The 20,625-nt window shown below is 41.5% G+C and overlaps 1 protein-coding gene across 3 annotated transcripts in view; it reads right to left on the bottom strand.

The window, feature by feature from the left end:
* Positions 1 to 201: 201 nt before the first annotated feature.
* Positions 202 to 20,625, bottom strand: part of GAN (gigaxonin) — a 42,141-nt gene continuing 21,717 nt past the window's right edge. For 2 of the 3 annotated variants that reach the window (XM_054199994.1, XM_054199996.1), the window contains 2 exons: positions 15,534 to 15,643; positions 202 to 14,748 (listed from right to left, as the gene is read on the bottom strand). In XM_054199994.1, coding sequence (XP_054055969.1) covers positions 14,567 to 14,748; positions 15,534 to 15,643 — 292 coding nt within the window. In that variant the 3' untranslated portion in view covers positions 202 to 14,566. The remainder of the gene's footprint in view (positions 14,749 to 15,533; positions 15,644 to 20,625) is intronic. The other variant, XR_008466166.1, reaches the window with a different exon arrangement.

The raw sequence follows: 20,625 nt of genomic DNA, 5'->3' as shown, positions 1-20,625 counted from the left end.
TGGGTTTTCCCCTTTGATTAAACTTCTGGCATGTAGGAATGTTTAATAATAAAACAGATAACTCATGGGAGATGATATTTATAAAATCTACTACTTTTTTTTTTTTTTTCATTTTTCGTAAGACCTTGAGAGAAAATCTCGAACTACTTTCTTCCTTTCTTTTAAAAATAGAAAGAAAAAGCATAAGGAGCAGTTCACAAGTTTTCAAACCATCAATGTTTTATTTGGTTAGTTTATTAAACACCTTTAAGACAATTAATTTTGGTCTGTACCCTTCTATAAAATAATTCAAGTTCTGAACAAACCTCCAATACATAAAGCAAAGTTACTTTTACCATACGCAAATTTCAGATCAAAATACAACACTCTGTTTTCTTACATTTATAAAACCCGGTCAAATACAAACGACATTAAAAAAGATAAAACACTTTCACTGATCCTTGGTACAATATTACAGCACAATTTGCACAGTGGCAACTAAGTTCCCAAAGCACAAGTCAAATACTTTAAAAAGGGAACCTCCCTTTAGTCACCCAACATTATACTGAACACGTAAACGAAGCGAGTGCTACTTAATCCAGGAAAATTCTCGTGTCCCTTTTCGTCTCACGTGTGAGCCACAACGCAATTCCGCACGGGAGGTTACTGGTCAGCAACCAAACAGCTTCCCTGCTTCGCTGTTACAATTTCGCGTGCAACTGATCCATGAAAACAAATGGATGGAGGTGGACCAGACTCTGCACTGGGCAATTTATGGCAACTAAAGTAAACCAAGAAACGTGTGTTTTCCTAATAACAGATCACAAAATTCCTTTGGAAAAAAAAAAAATCAATACCAAATTATCTGTGGGTACAATTGGAGTAACTGCCTTTTTCTTCACTTTCAAGACATCGAATGTAGACACAGAGTGTTTTCAATTGTTGAGAGTTTGTTCCATTGCAAAACCCAGTGTTTCAGCAATAGGTCAAAGTGCCATTAAAATTGCACATTTTTCCTCAATTATGAGAATAGGTGGTAGCATGCAATGTTCGCTTGTTACTACGCCTAAAAGCTTGCGCTTACACTGACTTAAGAACCATGTGGGATCTCTTACGGAAAGGAAACAAGAACAAAAATTAAAATACAAACATAAAATGATAAAACTGAAGCATCAGTTGACAAACATTCCCAGGAAGGTTCTACTTAGTGAGCCTTAAAATAACACCTCGAGAGGAGAAAGTAAAATCAGAGCAATAACAGAAGGGTTTGATGGATCCAACTCGGGTTTCGCTTGGCACAGGCAGCCAAGGCAACTGCACGGCAGTGCAACCAAAGGGTAGTTTTGCCTGCAGAAACCCCTTCTTTGTTTCCCCCGTCCCCAAAACCACTAATTTTACTTACAATTAAATTATAAGTTCAGTTACTTTAGTCTCAGCTAATGTGAAAATGTGTACATAATTAAATGGAAAAATACACTAATGGATCTAACTTTCCTCTCCTCCCTATCCCAAACTCACGTCATACCCATTAGGGTACCACAAACTTCCCAAAACTTTCCGTATCTGTTAACATTAGTATTATCCTGACAGAATGAAGGAGAACTGCATACTGCAGAAATAGTCCACATTTAAATAATGCTCGAGTGTAAACAATATAGGATGGAAACAGTTAAAAAAAAATAAAATAAAATCCCAGTGAGGTACAGCAAAAACTTAATTTGCTAATTTAGTCTTTTAAGTGCAATTGAAACACCGCGTACTGCCCTTCTCCAAAACGATCTCTCCGTAATTAAGCTACGCTACTAGGCTTATTCCCTTAAAGCTACATACCCGTGCTAGAACTCATTATATTGACTTAATGCAAATATTCGTGGGGGAAAATTAATTTACAGGGTTAATGAAAATCTTCATAGTATTCAAAAGGAATGATAGTAAAGGGATCAACCATGGAAATTGTGGTAATACACGTTTTTAAAAAATATTTCCAATAATTCTAACACAAAACAGCAAGTATATTTTGAAAAATGCATAGAAACCCTGTCAATACAAAAATCCCCACTGAAATTACACAGCTAAGCAATTTTAATCTAAATATTTTTATGTGCTTTTCCTATAAAGGCCACTTTGACATACAAATACAAAAAAATTTACATCTTTCCCCAAAATAAATTATTTGTTCCTCAATTAAAAATACTGAATATGGAAGCATAACGACCCTCGGGCACACCGGCTGCTCATCTGCAGTGGCTACTTCCGAAGAAGAAAGTCTCCAGATATTTTCAGTTACCAAAAGAAATAAGAAACGCCTTCAGCCTCTGCTCTGCCTAGCACTCGGGAAATGCCGGGGTTAGGGATGGAAGAGGCTGAACCCCTTACGCCGCCTGTGCTGGGGAGGGAACGAATATGCCCAGGCATCTGCAGAGAGAGTGTCTGTCTGTCTCCTGTGTTACGCACTGAAATCCCCTTTGGAAATCGGAGAAATAAATCAAGGTTAACCTGAATTAAAGACAGACAAAATCGTAAACGGTGTTAGGAGGGAGAAGCAGTATGAGGTACGAGGTGGGTTAAGTACATGACAAATAAAGGCAAACTACTCAAAAATGCATGTAAAGGTGAGAAGACACGATCAACTGGTAGAGAAGAGCCACTCACGGGGTGTAGAACAGGGGAAAACAGTGTGCCGGTTTTAGTAGTATTTAATAGAGGGAAGAGGAGGAACACAAGGAACAAACTTCACTGGACAAACGGAACAACGGGAGAACAACGAACCTTTACCAGAAGTCCTGACACGTGGGCATTTATCCCTGAACTGCCATGGGAGCAGTAAAACCAAACTCACACGCACACGCGGTGGAAGTGAAAACTTACTTGGACTGGATTTGAGAGGTCACAGTTATTCTTTACTGTAAGCACCAGACCCACAACCAAACAACACAGGAACGTAACAGCAAGACCTACATCTACTGGGGGGGGGGGGCACAGGAAACCCAAAATGCCTGACGTGGTCTAGAGCCAAGGGATGCAAACGTTGTGGAGCAGCCCCTAACTTACTCCAGCGGGTACGGCACGCCGGCAGGTTTACAAGACAAGCTCCGATGGACAACACCACGAGACTGACAGGAGAGACAGACTTTGACAGCACGTCATTCAGAGTCAAAACACCTAATAACCTGACAGAGGTGGGGGAGAAGGAGGAAAACCAGTGAGCAGGAGGTGATTTGGATGCAACATCCTCGGGCAGCCATTGAGTACAAGTTCTCCTAACCTTGGACCAAGGACTGGATTTGGAAGGACACAAGAGCTGTGCGTCTTCTGTATCACCAGGAATTCAGCTCTCTGGTGCGCTATATTGCATAGTTTGATTGAGGCCAAAGAGCATTTACGTTTATTTTTCCCTGTTTTTAACAGGAATAACTCAACATACTCCAGTCAGAGCATTCCAAAGCCTGTCCCCATGCGATCCATGGATTCATTTCTAAAGCAACACAGGAAGATTTTGGGGTGGGCACATAAACAAATAAAAGCAAAATCCCCATTCCCACATAAAGCACAGAAAGACCCACAGACAACGTACGCAATAAAAAGCCTGTAACAGCGAACACATCTGTAACACAGCAGTCAAAGCACGACAGCTGGATGATGGGAATAAACCCCGCTGTCGAGCGGCATGCCAGCGAGGGGCAACGGGACCAGGTGAGTGTTTCTACCACACCACACGGACGTGGTTTTTTGTAGAAAAAGCAGCAATATGTTTCGACAATATCCTGGCAATTATTGAGATCTTAGATTTGACAGAACGCTGAACGAGAGCAGCCGCAACGTGGCATCACGTTCCAACACCCTCCTATTGCTTGGCTCGTGGAATACAGATACCGTAACTGGATTAATCAATGTAGCTGTTAGTTCGTTCTCTTATGCTAAAATAGAATATTTGTACAGTACAAAGTCAGACCAAGTATATCAGTCATCATTCATATAATACGTATTTCAATTCTTTAGCCTAATCCTACGAAGTTCAATAAATATGCTTTACAGAAGGAAAACTCTGAAGGTAGCGCATCTCATGTGAAGAAGTTTTGCTTTTTCCTTTTGAAGGCAAAATTAAAACAATCTCAGCTTGTCAGGCTCCCGCTTCAGATTATTAAACAGCAAGCATACAAACAGGGAAGAAGTTATACATTTCTGTTTTCCAAAATAAAATAAAAAAAAAAAGCGGAGGGGAAAACCAGGTGGCCTGGAGCTCCCGTTATTTAGGCCAATACTTGCTGTTCCACCCTGCAGAAATAGCTCCAGAGCCTCCAATATTTTCAGATTTAAATACAACAAGTGCAAAATATTAGATCTCCTATAACACTCAGCCCATAAACCTTTATATCTTACCCTTACGTGAGGGACAGGGTGGCCTCATCCTTACCCACGCTGTCAGGCCGCGGCTGCAGGGCTCAGGCTGTGCACAGGCCTGGCAATGAATGGTGCTGCTCCTCAGCCTTCCCAAAAATGAGAGGATTGAGGATTTTCAATCTCCGTAGGGTTCTCCGCGGTCCCTCACTTACTGGCCTTTTTTCAGACAGTGCTGCAGGTAACCCAGACACTCCTCATGACGGCCACCGGCCCGCGGTTCCTGGACAATGACGCTATGGATGGGTTAGGATGGTCCAGAGGGCAGCACCCAACACATGAAGCAGGAGAAGGACAAGGCAGTCTCTGACTCTTCTGAAAAGCCTAAAGCGCTCTCAGATTCACCAGCCTGAGAAACGCTACACCACTGGGACTGTCAAAGCCTACAAAAAGGCAGTAACCTGATGTCTGGAGATGGGACAAGTTCAAACCCCCTGATCCTTCCTGCTGCTTCAGACAGGGCAGGAGAAGGATTTTTTTTATGTCATGTCCTCCACAGAAGGAAAAACTTTTAGCAATGTTAACAAACCCCTAAACCGAACCGATGATACGGATTAAACAAAAATAAAGACAGCACAATAAGGACAACAAGGTCCCTACACAGGGATAAAATTCAGCTCTCTACTCCATGGTGTGCATCTACCAGAGCCTTCTCCTTGGATCTACCAAGCTGACATCCATCACTCCAGCGATGGCAGCAGCCAGTAGCTTCCCCTCCTTCCACCTCCTGACGACCCACAGCACGGGGCCGCCAAACCCTCTGTGGTGAGCAGCCCTTGCCAGAGGCGTGCGCCTCCGAAACAAGGGCCGAAAAGAGGAGTCCGAGGCAAAACCCGTCCCTGGCCCAACATCCAGATGCTCCGACAGCCACACGGGTCAGCGCGTCCCAGACACACACAGCCAGGTCCTGGGACAGAGCCCAGGAAGATTCGTATTTACGGAATAGCCATCAGGATGCCAACAGAAGGCTCTGGAATCGGCAGCGAATCGGTACAGTCTGCAGAGACATGAATAGCTCCTTGTTTTATCCCTACTGTGTGCGCGTGGCCAGTAAAATGTTTGCTACATTTAATTCAAAGTTAATATGAGCTGCTACTTTAAATTTTAGAGGAAAACGTTCCCTGTGAAGCATTTCTTGGGTTTGCCTTTACAAAGAAAGAAAAAAGGCAGCATTTTCCCATTACGTTTTGTGTTATTAAGGCCTTTGACAGCTTGAAAGCTGTCTTTATGAGAGGGGATGGTTTTTAAAAAAAACATAGTGAATACTCAAAAAAAACCCCAGAGAACAAACACGAGCTGATTATCAGCTTACACTGGTACTTTAAGAAGTCAAGCACAGTGTAAAGAATTCAAACATATGTCAAAATAGCACCTTTAGAAGCAGAAGAAAACACTTTTTTTTTTTAATAATAAATTCTTCAAGCTAAGCAAAACCCTGCATACTTGAAGATCCCAAAGAAATGGGCAAATACATAATCTCGGGTACAGAAGGTGGGTATTTACTGGGACAGTTTTTCCTCTGTAAGTGAGTAAATGGGGAACTCCATGGGGAAGAGAAGTCCAGATTAGACATTACAGAAAAATCAGTGAATCTCTCTAGTGAGGTAACGGATCACACTCACAGGCACAACAGTGCAGAGCAGAGGCAGAGAGAAAACTATCTGTTCTGTCCTTAAAAGAGCAGAGACTTCTACTTTTCAAACAGATTTTTTCCTGTTTGAAAATTGTGAGGACAGTCTTTCAATTACTTCTCTCATTTCCAAGTATAATAGTTACTTTCAAGTAATATAAATTTTTATTTACTTTTTAGAGCAGCTGCGGGTCAACCTTGGTCTTTTTGTACAGAAACACGCCTTTAAAATGAAATGAAAGTAAACTGTCCTTGGACAACGGCATCATTCTGCCCTGCTTCTTGTCCACTTTAAGTTTTTTGTTGAAGGACAAAATGCAATTTAAAACAAAACAAAACAAAAAGATTTGACAAAGTGCAAAGAAAAAAAAAATGAGGTAGCTGGGAATGGGGGCTTTGCCCCAGGGACAAGGCAGCAGATTTCCAGCCACGAGCAACAGGCAGACACGGGAGTGGGCTACACACGTTCTACCTACAGGATTGCTTACAGATGTCCAGGTGATCTCTAACCTGCTGACGTTAGCTTTACAAGCTCGATGAAAAGGTATTTCATTGCGCATTGAGCACTCTCCCTGCATACCCCCAGCGGAGTTAAAGGACGCAGAGATGTACAAAAAGCCAGTGCACAGAGATGACGTCTGTGTGGACATCCTCCGAGCCACAGGAGCTCTTTCAGTCATCACTGGCAAAGGCAACGCATTCCAAAGTAAATCTGGGGTAAGAGTGAAAGCAAAATCCTGTTAATAAGAGCAAAAGACAAAAGAACTGAGACCAGAAAGCAGCATTTTGCGTGGGGTACGGCCAGGATTCTGCGTCTGCTGGTTTGACAGTGCTTTGGGGGTCAATTCTCAGCCAGCCGCAGCCTCGGCTCCTCTCTGGCGCTCGACAGGCTGCAGCTGGGCAACGTCCCAGCCGCGGTCCCAGACACCGCGGGCAGCAAGGGGTGGCAATTACACGAGCTCTGTGCCAAGAACGGCCTCTTGCCCCATCAGACACACACAGCAAGGCCATGTGCAGTGTAACGAGAATCTTCTTGGGTTACTGATACTTTTCCTCCCCCCTTAACACTGCAACACCACCCTCTAGGAGTCCACCAGAAGGCAGCTTGCTCTTTACAGCAATTAAACTAAGATACGATAGAATACTCACCACACATTGCAAAATACAGTCTCAGACCCTCAAATACAAAAAAGTTTCAATTTCAAGAAGCAAATCATTATGGTTTTGAAGTCAGGGAGAGAAAAAAAAAAAAGGCAGCTTAAAATTGACTTAGCAGCTGTTTCCCCAAGCAAACAAAAGCTAGAACAGATCCCAGTTTCTCTAAGTAATCCAGAGAGTCCTTTGGACTAGTTTAAGTCTAGTTCTGAAAGAGTTTGAAAGTATTTCTTAAGAGGGTATCCTTCATCTTCCCTTCAGATAGAAACTTTAACAAGAGCTTTAAAGAATGTCAGCTCTGTTCAACTTGACCACCGTGCCAGACACCCCGCTGAACCGCTTTACTTACTCTCATAATTAAGCAGACTTCACTTTTTAAGACCTAAAAATAGCAAAGCAAGCAACAAGGATGATAATGCTTTCCTGCCATCACGTGTAAATTAACAGAACAGACGCTGCCTGGCTGCAGCTTCAGCGTGTGCGATCACCAAGGTGAGAACCCCAAGAACAGCCAGGTTAAGGGTTTTCGTAGCACGCTGCCCAGCGCATACTGGAATAGAGACTTCCCAAAACGGCTCTCGCTTTCATCAGGTGCAATATTGTTACACAGGATTTTTTTATTCTGCAATTAGTAGAGGTGGCAGCACGCTAACAGAATGCACAGAAGTTATACTTGTAAAAGCCGCCCACCGTACAGCCTGCTTAAACGCTATCTTTCAGGCCCCGGCTGGGTTTAGAACTATCGATTAAAGAAACTTGCCCTTGACAAAAACAGAGGATGTCTTAGCATTAATCAAAAAGAAAGGAAGGAGGAAAGGCAAAGAAAAAAAAAAATAACCAAGGGCATTAAGTAGTGATACAAAAGCACCTACGTTTAAAAAAAAAAATGTAGTTACATTTTCATGTTTTATCAGTAAAATAATGTTACTTACACCGGGGATGCTTCTTTCTATCCTATTATTGTAATCAGATCCATCAGCTTTTACGAGGGCTCGGTATATTCTCATTTCATTATGAACATTCAAGGGCACGGGCAGGCAACGGCATTGAACATGTTCATTTCCTGATGCGCCCTGGCAGGTGTTCATTATTCACCTGAAACCCTGCAAAAATACTGGGCAACAAGATTTAGCCTTTTACATTGAAAAGCTCCAGTCTTCCAGCTAACTTTTGAAGACATTTCCTTAGATTATTTCAAATAACCTTCAAATATTATTCTAAACAAACCCTTTATGTATTTTAATTATTTTTATAACTAATAAGCAACTACCTAGAATAAGCCGGTTTTAAAAATATCTTTAAGATTTTGTATCACCAACAAATTTACACCATAATCACCTGTTGGCAGCAGTTTATAGTTTATTTCTCCTATTACCCTTAATCCTTTTTAGCAGGTGCTTATCTAGTGTGTTTTGCATGGTTTCAGTCTATTCTTTTAGCTTTCTTGTTCATCAAAACTTTGAGAGACTTGACTACTGGAGTACAACAGCAGCTAGACTAGAGTCACGCAGGGCATGGCTCATCAGAAATGTCACCTTAAAGCCTGGCTGCAATCCTTCCTACAGTAAGGAATTTCCCAGGGGGAAAAAAATCAACAAACAAACCCAAACAAAAACCATAGGGATGCTGCAGAGCAGGCACCCAACCTATCAATGAACTTCAGAGCGCACGGATGTGACCCCTGCAGAAAGCGAGCGGTGCTTCACCCAAATCTCACTGGTTTTACGGGGATATCTCCAAGTCAGCTTTTACTGGCTCGCCTTCCCAATCCGAAGTGATCAGGCCCATCTCCTTACTCTTCTTTCACAAGTAGCGTGCCAGGGAAGCACAGATCCTACTGACGCAGCTCTCAACTCCAATAACAAACAAGGAAGAGCAACAGAAAATGGCAAATGTCAAAAGGCTACAGCACTGATGACAGAAATGCAGGCCTGTACTCAGTCCTGAAGGGTAAAAGGAAATACTCCAAGTTAAGATGGAAATAGTAGCTTCCAACTGCAAAACAAACGTGGATACAACTAACACCCCTCCCACCCACCTGAAGAAGCTGTTTAAGTCCTCCAAAGACTTAAGAGAACACAACCCCCAAAACCTTGATGCTGGCATTAGGGGCAGAAAGAATCCATACCCCAAAATTAAATACAAATCCTTGGAAAGCATCGCTCTGAGTGGCACCAAAACATACCTTAGTTACAATCTTCAGTACTACCGTGTCCCTGGGTATAGTCACAACTTCCTGAGACACAGCTTTCCTTCTGCAGATAAGATTAATTTAAACGAATTGCACTTTATCTAAATATTTATAATTTTAAGTACTAAAACCTGTTGTCAGCTGCCATTTATTATATACTTGCACGGCACTAGTGCTCTAGTAAGAGCAAAGTGTCCACATGCATCACGTGGAGTGATGTCTCAAGGCAGCTGTGAAGAGTAGCACAAACCTGCACACCAGTATTAAAAAAAAAGTAAAGATTTACAGTGTTTTAAATAGCATTTAAAAAAAAAAAAAGAACCACTGCTCTTTTTGGGAACATGGTGAATTTTAAGCATCTCTGTATTTTAATAGAACAGTTGATTTACTGTTATATACAGAGGAAACCAAAATTTTGGCACTTGTAACAACTTGCATTTGTTATTGCATCCTGCACTTTGCACGGCACATGCACGTTACCAAAACCCATGCAGGCTGTACGGCCACAGTGTGTACGGAACCAACCCCAGAAAGTGCTGTTAAAACAGGGAAAAACGCTCCCATAAACCCCTCATTTTCGTACTCGTGCATTTACCGAGTCATGCAGGCACAAGAAATACTGCAAAAAAGAAACTTGGCTGCCTGGTGTTTTCTGGAGTGGGGGTTTATAAAGCAAGCCAGGCGCTCCAGTAGCTTTGATGAAAAAAACCTCCTGTTTTCAGCAAGAACTCCGCTGGAGAAGGCAGGCTCTGTGATGTGCAAGTTTTGCACAGTCAAAAGCAAAAGGGATACAGCCTCCCCACGGTGGGTTTTGTAAATTCGCCTTTGTTTTCAGATTCACCGCTATCCTTTTGTGGAATCTCATATTCATTTGCCTTCAATTTAAAGATGAGGTACCCTCAAAACTACGGGAAGTCACTTCACCAGGAACAGCTGAATACAGCATTTTCACAATAAGTAAAACTTAAGGAATAGCTGATAATGTATTTGAGGACAGGCAGACCTTGCTGTGGAAACGCTTCAGGATGCCTCTTTTTCAGGTTATAAAAGCAGAAAGGATGAGAATTTGAAACCCAACACTGACTCTTTAGGAACACGAGCATCTCACGGGGCCAGGTAAGGAACAGAGACCAGGCCAGGTGTGTCCTCCCTAAAAAACCCAAGAGATTTATTTCATGAGAGCAACAGCACTTTACACCTTTGCTTCTGTAATCACCTTCTGCTGCCGAGAGCAGCCACAAGACTACACGTGAAAAACACGCACGGGGACACTGCTGTGTGCTTATGGTATTATCTTCTTTTCCCCACTTGTACACTCAAACTTTTGATTTTACCCTTAAATAAGCAATCCCAGATTTTTTCCAAAAATAACCTGTGGCACATGGAAAAAGGAAGAGGAAACTTTGGGGGGGGGGGCACGGGGAAGGAGGGGGGAATTACGGTAAGAGGTGGAGCGAGGGGAGAAAAAAGCCACCGCTATTCCCATCTTCCACAACCCCTGCATCCCATACGTGGTGATTTTCTAATTACAACGGCTGGAGTTTGTCCACTTCTACAGCAGGGGGAAGGAAAGGAGGCAGAGGCCCAACCCACGTCACTCCAGCCTGCACCGTGACCCAGCCAGTCCTCGTCGGGGATTCTGCTGAGCTCGACTCAAGACGCCACCCACCACCTGAGACCCGCGCCCAAGGACCCAGCCCCGATCCCAGGCGCGGTGGGCACCAAGTCGGCGGCACTCTTCAGCGATACAGATGTTAGTCTCAAAGCACCTGCATTTCAATGCTGTGAAAAACTCACAACCCCGGCGAGGCGCCCAGTTTGGTAAATCAGTATAAAAACCTGACGCTTGGACGCCAGCAGACCGCACAGACAGCTGGCGAAGAAAATAATTCAGAAAGTCACCTGTGGGGGAACTGGCTGAATTTGAGTGCCAAGTCACGAGCCGGAAGGAATTAAGGGTACTGTGCCAAGCAAGGACAACTTACACAAGTTTCTAAACTGCCAAACCACCTAAAACCCCTGGATTACAAACAGAAAATTCATGAGTTGCTTCCCATGTGGTTCAGCCACCATATGCAGGGGTAGGCAGCCACCAGGAGAGCAGGGGCAGCTGGGGTGGTGGCAGGTACCAGTGAAACCAGCTCAATCTGTAGCTGTTTGCACATTCAGGGAACTGGTGACCTCCCTCCACTCAGCACCTCTGGTATCAAAGCCTCCCTCCTCTACTGCAGTTGACCACCTCTTTTCCAAGAGAAGTCAGAGGTCAGCTATCCCTCCCACACACCCCTACCTCTACAATTGGGCTCTCCCTGGAGAAAGGAGAGCCTTGGCTTCAAACCTTGCTCCAAACTGGAAGGCGATCAACCCTAGTTATTGCACATCCCAAGAGAAGCACTCATCACCAGGCTTGCAGATCAGAACCGGACAGACAGACAGACACAAGTCAGACCCCAAAAGACACATCCCTTCCCTCCTACACACACACAGAGGTTAGAACACCTCCACAGACAATGCAGATGGGGAATGGCCTCCATCCCCTTGCGGCAAGGCCAAGGAAACCAGTTTCGAGATCTCAGGGGTGCTTAAATCTTCGGCTTGAGCACACGCCGAGACCCCAGGAGACAATGTCTCTGGAGACCCAGTCCCTGGCCGCCAACCGCACAGACAGTGACAGGAGGACATGCTTGCTAACAAATCAAGGTTGTAACTCTTTCAGGTGAAGAGGCTTAAACTTCTTGCTCGAATCTCACCGAGTGCATCCGCACCACACTCCAATTACCAGTAGATTTGTTTTGTTTATGTTAAACAAAAAAAAGGAGTAAAACCACCTACTGTTAATCCTACTTTAAGTGTAAACATTTGGTTCAATAACTTTAACTGCAAAACACTGCTAGAGTATATATGATTTGGATTTATTATGTGCATGTATTACTTAGGTTTTCTGGATGCTGAATGCCCTCAAGTGTACTGGGAAGCTACAGGGACTCAAGAGATAGCAGCCTGCAATATTCTGAATAACATTTTCAAAAGTTTTCTAGGCCACTTAGAAAACTGAGCTCAAAAGTGACACAGATACTTAAGAACATTCATCACTTTTGAATATGGGACCTTGGCACTTTGTCTAAGAAAAAATAAAATAAAATTAAAAAATTGAACAATGTAAGATTTTCAAAAAAGGGAAGTTTTACAGATAAACTAACAGCACTTGATTTATTTCACAAGACAGCCAAGGATGGAAAAAGTGGTTCACATTTCTGTAGTAAAGCATTATATATAAATTTTAAATCTAAAGACATATATATATATATATACACCAAGTTTACTGCAATGCATAAATATATAAACTTTTTAATATGCCAACTAATATAGGTCAGAAAATTGATGTATATAGTTCAAGTTTTGCAGCACTTCAGCATTGTAAAACGTAAAAAAAAAAAAAAAAATAACGGTCAATGGATTGGCTGCTGCCCTCTTTGCTTTTCCCTCGCCCCTTTGCTCAGAATCAGAGTCATTCCAACCACACACCAGCGCTATGGAAGGACTGAGCAGAAGTTTCAGAATGTCTCTTCAAGGAATATTTAGTGAAATATAACTGTTCTGTACTACTTTGGGATTGTATTTCAGCATATTTGGGGGTTGGAACTAGGTGATCTTTAAGGTTCCTACCAACCAGAACCACTCTGTGATTCTGTATCTAAGATGATTCAGTAAAGACGCCACAGGTTTACATGACGCAACTGAGCGCAGAGATCGGCTTGTCTGAGGTCCACAGAGTTGCAGAGTGGAAAGTATTGTGTATAGTTATAATACTGGTTAGACAAAGTCTCTTTTTCTGAAGGGCAGGAGGTCTCATTTCTATTTCCATCTCTCTCATTTTATTCCTTTAAAATAAATACAGGTTACGTCCCACCCATCACAACAATAATGAAATCAAAAATTGAGGTAAAAGTGTTCTACCAGCTGATCTTGGCTACGAACAAAAGTCAATTAAATATCGCTACTGATGTGAACAAGACTTAGTAAGAAATAAAATGCAAGATAGCAAGTTCTTCACTATAACCACACCATAAAACCCAGCTTTCAAAGTCAGACAGCAGTAAACAAGACTGTACCTTAGCACAGAAATCATTAGTAAACCGACTTTTGATCCCAATTTGAAGTCGCTGTACAGACTTTCCTTAACTTTCAGTCCAAAAATTATGTTTTCTGCAAAACAAATACATCCTTATCATATTTCACCTTTGTTCTAGCAGAGATAAAATGCACCCTTTATAATCCTCAGTCTTAAAAACCATTCCTAGTTTGCAAGCGATCTGAAGTAAAAAGGAACACAACCTATTTTCTTTACTTTATCAAGTTTTGTTGTCTTTTACCAAAAGCAGCAATCATCATTAACCCTTCCAAACACCATTTCCCTTTTTACTTCAAGGAAACAGTCACCAAAGCCCGCACAGAAAGGCACGCCACCCATCTGTACACCAGTTCGTCAGGCTATTCAAATGAGAGCGTAGAAAAAACAGTTTACTTCTCTGGAGTATACTGTATCCATTTCAGATTAGTCCATTTTAAATATATTAAAAATATTTGTAGGAATGAAAACATTGCAAATGAATGAAAAACCGTATGTACACACCTCCACCATTTTTAGGCACAGACCTTAACTTTTGAGGAAGGACTAGAAATAAAAGGTGCAACAACCAACGTCTCCTACGGCATTACGGTCCAACAACAGTCTTTGCAGTATACCAGGGAGGTTGGTTATCATACAGCTTCTGTGTATTAGAGCTATCCAGTCCGAGATAGCACATTTATTCTTATCAGTTCCCCTCAGGGGAAACACATCTTGAATCTTTTTTGCTTTTCAATGAACTTCACCAAAGGAATACCGATTCCCACCAGTTTCAGACACAAAAAACCTCCTTCAATAACACGGTTTAGACTCCAAATGGTTACGACTGAAGGTGTTTCCTTGATCCCCCCCTTTTATTTTCCCCCCCCTCTCTTCTTTTTAATGTATACTTAAGTTATTTGTTCCCGAAACAAGAACTGAGACTCAAGCTTTTTAAGCATTTAAAACAAAAACAGTTACCATACCAAAGCACAGCATACAGTGTAAGTTTCAGCTGTAATTTCTCAGCTTTTCCTTTATATAGAGCTATATTATGGTGGACTGCGCAGAATTCTTCCAGTCTCCTCCACTGTCAGCATACGGATCACGGAGAAGGTACGCGAATGCGGAATAATCCTTGTTGAAGCTGCAGTCGAAAGAGCTTGCAGTTTGCGATCCGCAAAGCTGCACAGCCAGTACGGCGAAGGTCCGATGGAAATAGTGGTTTAGTGCGCTGCCAGGTTCCCGTGCTTCTTTTAAATTCTCTAACGTAGTCATAATTTGTACCTGAATTCACCCATGCACAAAAAAAAAGAAAAGATAAACGCTTAAAACATACTGTAGCTATCACCACATCTAGCCTCTAATAAAGCACATACGTGAACAAGAGCATGCACAGAAACACAAATCAGTTTCTGGAGGTACTGACAATTGTTTGACAACAACTTCAATACTGAAATTATTGTCAAAAGGAAACTACTGTGACATTTCTTATCTACATAAACCCACCACATTTGGAATTTGCTCTTTCGTGTTTTGTAGACAGCCCTGTTACACGCTCACATGTGCACACGTGGCAATGAAAGCATGTAGTCTTCCTAATGCTTTTTACAGTACGTGGACAGATACTGAAAGCTGAGTATTGAATATTTTTGTTAGTACGCATTTACTCAGTTGGCATTTAGAGCCACATGAACCACCGAACGATGTCCCAAAACGCAGAACCACGTGCTTATCGCTGCAAAGGTGGGAGAAGCAACGTCAGGCACTAACATTTTTTCTTATATTTAGAAAAATGCAGTAACATACTCCTAGCCTTGATCTCTTCTGATCTTCAAACTGCTAATCAACCAAACGCTTACAGCACTGAATTTGTTTCTGAAGAGCTCCAATGTACAAAACCGACCTGTATGTTTCTGTATATCCAAGCACCATAATTCCCCTGACGACAAGAGTAACTTAACACAACATAGTACCAGCCTTTTATTCTAAAGAAAATTCAGTCTCATTAGTGCCATAATAGTGCCATAATGGAAGAAGACAAGCAATAGGTTATTAGTTCTAATTCTGACCTGTATCAAGATCTCCAATCACGTATATGCTGGCTCCGATGGGCACAGCTCCGTACACAAAGGAAGAACTAGTTGGGATACATAGGTTCTGGTCATTTAGATAAATCCACCTGTAAAAATAATAATAAAAACCCATGGTATGCAATTTTTATTGAACAGATTAAAAGAATTCCAGGTTCCTTTTGCAACTTCCATCTTTGAATCAAAAGCAGAGTGTGCAAGTTAATTTGTTACGTAAAAACTATTGGGAAAATCGTCTAGTTCAGGACAGCCTTGGCTTTTCCTAGCCAGGAAAAGCAATTGACAGTGCCGTTTGGGAAGCTCGGGATACTTTATCCTGAAGTTACTTTATTTCAGAATTGCTCCACTCATGTCCGTAACGTATCTTGAATAAATTCTTGCAGCCACCCAGTGTGACCTCCAGGAAGAAAGCAGGCACATAAGAGAGCCTCTTATACAACAGCTATGCCAGGCAATTTTCCCTACAGAGAAGATTTTAGGTAGCTTTGTCTTAAAATCACTAGAGTTATAAAAGCTTATAAGTCTTAATGGTCTATACTAGGGGAAATAACAAATTACTATATAGCAAGGCCTCGTTATTAAGCAGTGCCTTCCCCCATATAATTCCCTAACTTCTTTAAGTGCACTTTATCAGCAACAAGAAATCCCCAGTTCAGTAAGAAGAATGCAGCATCCGGCAATGTTTAATTTTAAGCACGGCATAGAAGACTGGAAATCAAAATGGTAAGGGATTTTGGGAAAGAAATGTCTGTTACCAGGAATGGAAACAGAACTTCCCAATCAGCTATCAGGCTCTTTTCAATCATTTCCTAGCCCCTACTGTATCTTACAAGTCCCCTGCGTTCGCTTTAAGTGTATTCTCCTTTCGGCACTATATCAGCCTCATCCTTCTACCAAGGGAAAAGCAGTTTTCCATGTCGAAGCCTCTGGAAACCAGGTAAGTATGTACTCATCACCCACGTGGGACACTGGGTTATAAAGATGTCCCATTTATCTGCAGCTGACAGCATCCTCTCTACGGTTCTGAAACAAATCTCTACAAAATGTTGCCGCACTTTTGCGGATGCTGTCACAGTTACTATTTATAGACTCTGAAGACATACAAATCAATGCTATTTTAGGCAGCTGCTCCTAGATCTTTTATTAAATAATTTACAGAGAACACAAAAGTTTGAAAAACCTTTGCAAAGCATCCCATGTATTTTCCTGGCCACACCTGGTTAATTTGAGGGGAAAAAAAGTTTGGAAATGTCCTCACGGATACTGCTGGCCTTTGGAAGTCCTGCACGATGTTAACTCACGAATCAGAAGTAAGCCTCTCTTCTGGCACTGAAGGAGCGGCTGCTACATATCAATTATCTTGGAAAGAGAGATCAATTTTTAAAGGCCAAGTGAAAGGATTAGCTGTCCATTATTTTGTCTGTGCTGTACACTGAAGGATTAAGACTCTGCAGAAAGCAAGGGAGTGGTTTGTAGCTGTCACAGAGGACGATGGATGAACTGAACAGAGAAAAGGAGAAGTCCTCTACACTGATTCAGAAACTGTTACAGAGCAGAACACCCTGCAGTGTATTCCATTAGCTTCCTTTCCTCACTGTGGGAGGGGGACACCGTCAGTGTTTTCACCTCTTTTTAGCACCAAGTTACCTACAATTACAAAAATTGAGTAAGTAGCAGAGAAATGCAGCAGGAAGACTGCAATTTCTTTTTTTCTTCCTTTTTTCTTTTTTTTTTTTTTTTTTTTATAGGACCATATTGAAGAAGGGAAAAAACCAAAATTAGGCGAGTTTAGTCTAGCTACTGATCAAGTTTGAGCTTGGAAGACACGTGAACTTCAGAGGTTTGTCTGCACTACATATTCAAGGTTTTGGGGTTTAAATAAACAAAAACCCCACAACAGCGTTGGACCCAAGCGTTTTCCTACTGCACATCAAGAAAGGACAACATTAAAGTATCTGTAGGTGCTTGTGAAAATTAATTCTCAACCTTTCTCAACACATATACTTTAAAAAACAGGCACAACTTTTCAGGAACTCTTACAGCAGCTTTAGCAGTTAAAACTAGGAAGGAACAAAGACAGGAAGGGCAGGGGGTCACGTTTCATCAGAATTTGACTAAGCTCCAGCTTAATGTGGGCTGTGCCTGCTGTTTGAACGGTATGGAAAAAACACCACGACAAAATAGTCACAATCTTCAGGAATTGGAACATAACTCTTGCGTACTTCCCTGGGACGGCCCTACTCAACCCGAAACTGAGTAGCAGGGGAGAAGGCATGTACCTCTATAACCACAGACAGAAATAATTGCTCTGAAACTGAAATATGCTGCCCCTCAAATTAAAAAAAAAGGGAAGGAATCTGCATTTTTTTCAATCTTAAAGTGATATAAACAAAAAAAAAATACCCAGCCACACTGCTGTAATTAACATGCAGGATGGTAACTGGTTTATTTCCAAGTGGGAAGTAAACAGAGACATGATACAGAACCAATATATTCCAGACACACCACATCAAGCTCACACCAGCTGCGAAAGGAAGCCTACAAATGAAGCAAAAATCTTCTCTGTGTTCCTCTCATCACTCATCTTGACAGCACTATCAGTCAGCCAGGTAGTTTTCTCCTTGCATTTGCATAGGCACTTTCTTTTAATGAAATCCCTGCACACTGATTGGGAGAATCTTCCTAATTACACATACTATGTTACAAGGTTATTTAGTTTACTACTTACACACTGCTAAAAGCATTTCCTTATTTTTACAGTGTTCCAGCAGCAAAAATTTTTAGGGAGTTTTTACCAAGTATTGCTTCTGAACAAGTATCTCTCACTTTTATCGCCCTCAATACCTGCAAATTTTGATAATGCGTTTGAACCAGGAGCTCGTGAAAAGAAGGAGAAAAGCCTACCCCACCTACAGACCACCAGCGAAAGGCAGCAGCAGTTATACTCAAGGACAGAGCTCCACCAGCAGCTCTTGCAAAGAATCCTAAAGCCAATTTCTGCTCTGTTAAATATTTCCAACTATCCACAATGAAAAGAAAAAAACCCCAGTGTGTACAGACATCCCCCCATTCTCCACACGCCTACGTGATGCAAAAAGGCATATTACAAATTATGAACTCTGGCAGAAGGAAAGACTGACCCATCAAGGTCTTCAGTACGTAGTTAAGATTTCCTGCTTTTTATGGAGTGGACCAACAATGGATCGCTGAGCAACGGATACCCTTACATCTCCACCACTTTCACATTTTTTTTAAGATCTATTTTTAGCTAGATCGATATTTTAAAAAACAGGATACCATGCACACAAAAAGCTCAATCTATAGCCTTTGAAAAAAAATTCTACATCCTGAAAAAACCTGCAGTCTGACGCACGTATTTTCTATCCTCGTTTTTCTTAAATTCACTCATGCACATGACTCTAAATTCAGACAGGCTGACAAAACATTTATTAATTGAAAAATCTCAGTCACAGAAGTACTTCAAATATGAGAATTATCTTCTGCATTATGCTGTCCACATTTAATGTGTATGCTACTATTCTGTCTCACTTCATTTATTTTATTACTTGTTTATACACTGTAGCTTAACAGGAGTCTCAATGTTTATTTTTTTGCTAGTGTGAAGATCTCAGCATATTCCTAGTCTTTAGAAAAGTCTGAGTCATGGTTAAGAACAACAATTTTGAAAGACTGGGCACTGTGAGTTATTCTGGAGTAAGTTACTGTCAAAGTAAGCAATATTAATCAAGTTAAACTTCAGTCCTTTAATCCAATTCAAGCCAGAATTATGCTGGTTTATAGGAATTAATATGTTTATACACTGATGTAAGTACATACTTAGACATACACACTAAGCAAACCTCATAACTCAGATCCTCATGGACTCTGGATGCCAGGGATGATGCTAGAGCCTGTATTCTCGGGTAACGAGAGCTGAGGCACTTGAGCAATTATGCAGATCGCACACGTGTGCCTTGCTGCACGTACCTGTAAACCAACAGCATCTGATGGCCAAACTCACAGTACAAAAAGAAAGTGAACATGACAGAGTTCTGCATTTACTTAAAAACAGCTGGAAAAGTCTGTAGCTCATTAGGACGTACGCAATACCAATATGTAACCATTAAAAAAACACTATGAAGTTTGGTTTGAGACTGCTAGAATTTATCCGCTGTGCTTTCGACCCACTGCTGCTAAATGATCTTGCAAACATATTCCTCCTTTCCACAAATCTCTCTCAACCCAGCACTTTTGGAATTCTGTCAATAATATATGCATACACTGCCACTGTGACATTTCAGCTTTGACAGCTCCAGTATTATACTTTCACTGTCACTACAAAAAGAATATGTGCTGTGGAGTCTGAAGGTGCTTATATCCTTCATGATGACTTTTTGAAGCTGCTGGTTTGCAGGGGACTAATTACCTTTATTTGTTTCAGAAGCCATTGCTGAGGAAATAAATGCACTTATCAGTTATAAATAAATCACCTTGTAGAACTGCATAATGTTTAAGATGAAGAATCAGTCTTTGTATATATCACATTAGCTCCGCACTAAGGAGCTGAGAGAGAGATATTGTCCACCTGTGGTAAAATCTATAGCACCACTTACGCTTTACTCTTGAGTAGTGATGCACAGCAGAGCATACGATACCCAGTGCAAGTGGAACTGTTTATGGAATTGTTTAACTAATCAAACACACATGTCGGTATTTATTCATAGACTTAGGAGAAGCACATTATTTAAGCTTTTGTCCTTCACTCCAAATGAATGATTTACATTTGTTTTCTACTATTTCTGAGTCCATCCAGGAAATAATACCCTCATGTTTTCCAGAGAGTCAACTTGCCTTCATTTGGTATTCATTTGATATTTGTGAGACACTATTATGATAATTTTCCAGATTCAATCTTACTTCAAAGAAGAGTACCTGACAACAAAGTATTTCGTCTCGGTAGAAGGCAGAAATATTTGCTAACTGCGTTTTGAAGGGAATTCCCCTTATGGCTAATTTTCTCTCTTTTCCACGTAGGTACAGCTGCTCAGGTCTCACAGTCACTGCCACAGCT

The sequence above is a fragment of the Rissa tridactyla genome, chromosome 4 (assembly GCF_028500815.1).
Source record: "Rissa tridactyla isolate bRisTri1 chromosome 4, bRisTri1.patW.cur.20221130, whole genome shotgun sequence".
NCBI lineage: Eukaryota > Metazoa > Chordata > Aves > Charadriiformes > Laridae > Rissa > Rissa tridactyla.
This window is presented reverse-complemented; position numbering and strand designations above follow the sequence as displayed.